Source organism: Orycteropus afer, unplaced genomic scaffold, assembly GCF_000298275.1.
Source record: "Orycteropus afer afer isolate SDZICR_OR568_19922 unplaced genomic scaffold, OryAfe1.0 scaffold00418, whole genome shotgun sequence".
In the NCBI taxonomy this organism is placed as follows: Eukaryota; Metazoa; Chordata; class Mammalia; order Tubulidentata; family Orycteropodidae; genus Orycteropus; species Orycteropus afer.
The window spans coordinates 2,458,555-2,465,563 of NW_006922005.1; the positions used below are offsets into that span (position 1 = coordinate 2,458,555).

A 7,009-nucleotide genomic window follows, 5' to 3' on the forward strand; every position below is an offset into this window, starting at 1 on the left:
AAGTCTTATAATGAGAAAGTATAATATAATTCCCAAACACAGAAGTTCTATTCAACATCAGTCCATTTCTCAAATGCTTTTCATTACACATTTAGGAACATGAACATATGAACATATTTAAATAACAAAAACTAATATTTCAAAATGTGAAAGCCCCCCTTTCTCTTTCTTCCACAGGAAACCACCCCTTTGTGTGTCTAATTTAATTTTTTAAGTTAGAGCTTACTATTGCTAGACTGTCTGGTGGATGCTGTGATGTGCTGCCCAGATACCCTTTTACCCTATTCCTAGTGTTCTAAGTAATGGCTGTCAATGACTCACAGCTGATCCTTCCCCTGAACTTACTTTCCCCTTCTTGGAAGTTTGCTGACTCAAAGAAGGTTACACCCTCTCTCTGGGAGTAGCCTGTATCTAATGACTGATATATAAGCAAGTTCAATAACTTGGCCCCTTGCCAAAATTCAAAACAACTCTGAAAGGTTTCCAGTGGAATTTAGAGTTCCTGATGGAATCTACTGAGACCTCAGTTGCAACTGAAGCCCAGTTCAACTTCTCCCTCTGCTCAATTCTACTTTTCTTTAAGCCTACCCCCTCAGGTGTTGTTCTCAAGAGTACTTCCTGAAGACTTCCTCCTGCATAACTCCCTCACAGCATCTGGTTCCCAAGGAACTAATCCTATAATACCAGCTTTTTAAAAAACAGACAAAACCTCAAATTTATGTTGAATATAGAACCCTGAAGTAAAAGGAACTGAGTGAGGGAAGCATGTTGAGCAGCTTATGTCGTCTAATTATTGCAGCGTGAAATGTTACATATTCACTTCTTATTGTGCAACTATTATGTGGTTACAGGTAGGTCTGCCTGAGCCTTAGCTGGTGTTTAATTAAGTACAATGTCATACACAAAAAGAATTCATTAAAAAAAAAAATCTTTTTTAAAACAAAAAAATGTGAACAAAGAAATGTGAATCAAACTTCTTGTAGTACCTTGAAGTACCTTCATAAAACCCTAGTCTTCCATTTAACAAAAACTACTGCTGTGCAATTTTATTACCTCTCTTAATTTTTTGTGTGTTATATAAAAATAATATTATGTATTTTTTAAATGTCATTTGGGCCTTATCTCTAGCAAAAGGAAACTCTTTTCTTAAGGTCAGGGGTTTAAACATACAAATTCACTTGTGTAAATTATGGGCTTTCCTATTAAGTTAAAGTGTGTTTATTCCCATTCTTTACATGATGTTTCTGCTGTGTAGTTAATTTTAAAAGCATGATATAAAACAGTATGTAATATGTGATACTAATTTGTATGTACATATTTTGTAAAATATGTAACATATTTAAAGTAATATATAGAAAACTTTTCATTCAGTAACTAAGTCATACCCATTCTTTATCCTAAGAGTTCTTGAATCCATCTAAACCTTATTGATACTCCCCTAATTCATGAACACATTTTTTTTCTCACCTGGTTTTACTGCAACAGGCTCCCAACTCCCAGCCTACCTTGAATCCATTCTCCACTGCACAAGTGACCTCTCCGAAAAAGAAATATGATTTTATCTGCATTTTTGTCCAAATCTTTTGTCATTCCATTAGGTGACTGCTTGTTTGAGAACTTTAAAACTTTTAGATAATATACACTGAGTGAGTTTACAGTTTTCAAGAGTTAAACTTGCTTTTTGTGTTTTAGTTTATTTTTCAAGAGAAATTTTTTAAAAATAACAAAGTCTAAAAATCTTCATCATACTTCCCCCCCTCTCACCCCCAAAAAAGGAATGGTTCCCTTTCAGAGTAATTTCTGCTCTATATCTTTTCTTAAATGTGAAAACCTTCAGATGAACATGTATATTTGAAATTATTTTCCTTTTTGAGTAATAATTTCTTTCATATTGATTTTTTAAATTTTTGTTTCCTGAAAGTTGTCAGCCAGCACTAATTAATGAGCATTAGCCCTTTAGTGCCAACTACCTCATGGAGAACTGTAAGAATTTATAGGTATTCACTTTCCCTCCAAATCACTGGTCTAAAAGAAAACCCAAGGCCATAAATCAGAGATAAGAGGGAGAACTTTTTCTGATCATAAAAAAACTTGCTGTGGAGTCTATTCTGACATATAGTGACCCTATAGGACTGATAAGAGCTACCCCATAATAAGGTTCCCTAGGCTGAGGATGAAGTAACTTGCAAATGAATTGGTGTTCATCTTTACGTAACATGTAATATTTACCTACATTAAGAGAATTGCTAATACCCTAGCCTGTAGCTCAGTTAAGGAGGAAGAGGGCATTAAATATTTGGTCCAAGATAGATAGATAGATAAATGAATGAATGAATGAATGAATGTATTGTCCAATTTCCCTTCTCTGATTACATTATTCATATGATATTGTACATAAAAGGTTCTACTAAGGCTACAAAATTCAAAATAAAGCAATATTTTTAATTTTACTTAAATTTCTTTCCTCTTTTTTTTTCGTTTCAAGGTTGACATCTGGTCCTGAGAACACACTTTTCCACTATGTTGCCTTAGAAACAGTGCAAGGGATCTTTATTACTCCTACCCATGAAGAGGTGGGACAACTAAGCAGCTCTGTCCACTCTCAGCTAGTAAAGAATTTCCATCAGTGTTGTCTTTCAATTCGTGCAATTTTCCAACAGACGTCGATGGAGGAGGTAGGGTACTGTTATAGTTTTCTGACAATTTCCACATCTCTAAATATTCTCTTTATTCTCTAATAAATATGTTCCAGCGATGACTATTTTCATTTAATTAAACCTTTTTTAACAGTTACCCAATCTAAGTTGTATGCCAAAGATAATATGCTCACAGTATTTAATTTCAAAACTTTGTTTCATAATACCATAATACTGAGTTTAATATAAAATAGCCCGGATTACTAGTTCAGGAAATGGTGAGAAAAGAAAAAACATTGTCATAGAGTCAATTCCAACTCATAGTGAATCTGTGGGACAGAGCAGAACTGGCCCATAGGGTTTCCAAGACTGAAATCTTAAAAGAAGCAAACTACCACATCTTTCTCCTGTAGAGCCACTGGTGAATTCAAACCACTGACCTTTTGGTTAGCAGCCTAGCACTTAACCACTACACCACCAGAACTTTTTCAGGAAATGGGAGATTCATAATTTTTTTTATAACAAAAGTAGAATGTAATAGTTTGTGCTATAAATTAACCTCCCATATTTGATATGGAGGCTGGGAAGGAAGCAAGGTGGCACCTCAGATTTGGAGCAGCCAGAGCGAGGCCAGGAAGAAAGTGAGGCAGCACATGGGTTTGAAGTGGCCTGAGCAAGGCCGGGAAGGAAGCAAGGCAGTGCAGTTTGTGTGGAGTGGCCTGAGGGAGGATGGGAGGAAGTGAGGCAGCGTGGAGGGTTTGGAGCGGCCTAAAGAGGCAGGGAAGGAAGTGAGGTCGCTTGGTGGGTTTGGAGAGGCCTGAGGAAGGCCAGGAAGGAAGTGAGGCAGTGCAGCAGGTTTGGAGCAGCTAAGGGAGACCAGGAAGTGAGCAGAATAGTTTGGGACAACTAAGGGAAACGAACTTGTCTATCAGTTTATCGTACTGTGGTGGTTGCTAAGATATAGTCAAAAGAAGGAAGAGGCCATCCATTTCTCAAAGAATTGGCCAGTTAGAACCTTATGAATAGCAGTGAAACACTGTCTGATATATTACTGGAAAACTTTATGAATAGCCCAGAAACATTATCTGATATAGTACCTGAAAATGAGCCCCTCAGGTCAGAAAGCACTTAAAATATGACTGGGGAAGAGCTGCCTCCTCAGAGTAGAACCAACCTTAATGATGTGGATGGAGTAAAGCTTTCGGGACCTCTGTTTGCTGATGTGGCATGACTCAAGATGAGAAGAAGCAGCTGCAAACATCCATTAATAATTGGAACATGGAATGTAGGAAGTATGCATCTAGGGAAATTGGAAGTTGTCAAAAAAGAAATAGAATGCATAAAGATTGATATCCGAGGCATTAGTGAGCTGAAATGGACTGATTTTGGCCATTTTGAATCAGATGATCATATGATCTACTATGCTGGGAATGACAAATTGAAGAGGAATGATGTGGCATTCATCATCACAAAGAATGTATCAAAATCTGTGCTGAAGTACAGTGCTGTCAGTGGTAGGATAATATCCATGTCTATAAGGAAGACCAGTTAATACTACTATTTTTCAAATTTATGTACCAGCCACCAAAGCCAAAGATTAGGAAATTGAAGACCTTTACCAACTTCTGCAGTCGGAAAGTGACCGAACATGCAATCAAGATGTGTTGATTATCACTGGTGATTAGAATGCAAAAGTTGGAAACAAGAATCACCAGTAATTGGAAAATATGGCCTTGGTGATAGAAATAATGCTGGAGATTGCATGATAAAATTTTGCAAGACCAATGACTTACTCATTTTAATACCTTTTTTCAATAACGCAAACGGTGGCTATACACGTGGACTTCACCAGGTGGCATACACAAGAATCAGGTTGACTACATCTGTGGCAAGGTGATAGAGAAGCTCAATATCTTCAGCCAAAACAAGACCAGGAGCTGACTGTGAAACAGACCATCAACTGGTCATATGCAAGTTCAAGTTGAAGCTGAAGACAATTAAAACAAGCCCATAGGAGCCAAAATATGACCTTGATTATATCCCTCCTGAATTTAGAGACCATCTAAAGAGCAGATTTAATGCACTGAACACCAGTGTCCAAAAATCAGAGGAATTGTAGGATGACATCAAGATCATCATCCATGAAGAAAGCAAAAGGTCATTAAAAAGACAAGAAAGGAAGAAAAGACCAAAATGGATGTCAAAAGAGATTCTGAAACTTGCCCTTGAATGGAGAGTAGCTAAAGCAAATGGAAGAAATGATAAAAGAGCTGAACAGATTTCAAAGAGCAACTCAAGCAGACAAAGCCAGTTACTATAAAGAAATGTGCAATGGCCTGGAGTTAGAAAACCAAAAAGGAAGAGCACACTCAGCATTTCTCAAGGTGAAAGAACTGAAGGAAAAATTCAAGCCTTGAGTTGCAATATTGAAAGATTCTGTGGGCAAAATATTGAATGATGCAGGAAGCATCAAAAGAAGATGAAAATAATACACAGTCAGTGTACCAAAAAGAATTGGTCAATGTTCATCCTTTCAGGAGGTGGCCTATGATCAAGAATCAGTGGTATCGAAGGAAGAAGTCAAAGCTGCACTGAAGCAATTGGCAAAGAACTGGGCTCCAGGAATTGATTGAATACCCATTGAGATGTTTCAACAAAGAGATGCTCGCTTGAGGCACTCACTCAGTTATGCCAAGAGCTTTGGAAGACAGCTACCTGGCCAATTGACTGAAAGAGACCCGTACTTGTGCCCATGGTAAAGAAAGGTGATCCCACAGAATGTGGAAATTATCAAACAATTTCATTAATATCACATGCAAGTAATATCTAACTGAAGAAAATTCAAAAATGGTTGCAGCAGAATAATGACAGAAAACTTCCAGAAATGCTAGCTGGATTCAGAAGAGGATGTGGAACAAGGGATACCATTGCTGATGTCAGTTGGATCTTGGCTGAAAGCTAAGAAGACCAGAAAGCCTGAAAGATGTTTACTTGTGTTTTATTGACTATGCAAAAGCATTTGATTGTTTGGATCATAACAAATTGTGGTTAACATTGAGAAGAATGGGAATTCCCAAACACTTAATTGTACTCACGAGGAACCTGTACGTAGACCCAGAGGCTGTAGTTCAAACAGGAAAAGGGAACACCTCATGGTTTAAAATCAAGAAGGGAGTGCATCAGGGTTGTATCCTTTCACCATACTTATTCAATCTGTATGCTGAGCAAATAATCCGAGAAGCTGGACCATATGAAGAAAAACATGGCATAAGGATTGGAGGAAGACTCATTAACAACCTGCAATATGCAGACAATACAACTTTGCTTGCTGAAAGTGAAGATGACTTGAAGTACTTACTGATGAAGATTAAAGACTAAATAAGATGGAGGAATAGGCAGACAAGTGACACAGACCCTCTTCAAAAAGAAAAGAAAAACCAGTTGACAGAGATACAGAAGATAATCCTGGAGCCCTGAGTTTGAAAGGAACTATACAGAAGTGGATTAGGCACCAACTAGTGGAAAAAACTGAATGAAAACAGTGAGTACAGAGACAGTCAGAGCTACAGACTGTCAGCTGCTCTGACGGGACCAACAGCCTGAATATTTCCAAGTGGTTTTGGGACCTGAGAATTGACCTAAATATCAGCCCTGGTCACCAAGGACTGCAGGGACAACTGCGCTGGTGGCCTATGACTAGGAAGGGTAACAGCAAGGAGGGAGATAACCTGAGCTATTGACTTTCTGCTGTCTGGAGGGTGCAGCCATTTTGATTGTTTACACATGGCAGCCATTTTGGATATTTAAAGTGACCAAGGGTGCAGCCATTTTGAATCTTTACAAGTGGCAGCCATTTTGGATATTTAAAGTGACCAAGGGTGCAGCCATTTTGAATCTTTACAAGTGGCAACCATTTTGGATTTTAAAGTGATAGCATTCTCATTCAGATTCCAGGGACCTAAGAATAGGCTCTGTTTACTAAGCTCAGCAGGGACATACAAGAGGCGACAACAGGAAAGGAGACAGGTAGTGAGTATATAAGTGCTGCCAGCTAGTGAATAGAGGAGCACAGCATAGTACCCTGTTTGCGTACATAACATACAAACAAAACAAAGAAAAGGAAAATCATGGACAAGTTACTCCAACATGTAATCACCAATTAAATATAAACACAAAAACGTCACAATGCCTCCAAGACAACAGAACATCACAGTCCACAAAAAGAAGCAAGATAAAGCAGGAGAAACAAGGGACCAGGATACAGACCCAAAACACATCCCTGAGGAAGACGCAGCACTGGAACTCCCTGATAAGGAATTCAAAAGAATTATATTTAGGTATCTTCAAAGGATTGAGAGACAGATCGAGGAAAA

At 38.1% G+C, this 7,009-nt stretch overlaps 1 protein-coding gene across 1 annotated transcript in view; it reads left to right on the plus strand.

The window, feature by feature from the left end:
* The window catches only part of INTU (inturned planar cell polarity protein), a 157,023-nt gene that overhangs the window by 144,027 nt on the left and 5,987 nt on the right, over positions 1-7,009 (plus strand). Inside the window, exon 14 of the mRNA XM_007953839.1 lies at positions 2,486-2,675. Coding sequence (XP_007952030.1) covers positions 2,486-2,675 — 190 coding nt within the window. The remainder of the gene's footprint in view (positions 1-2,485; positions 2,676-7,009) is intronic.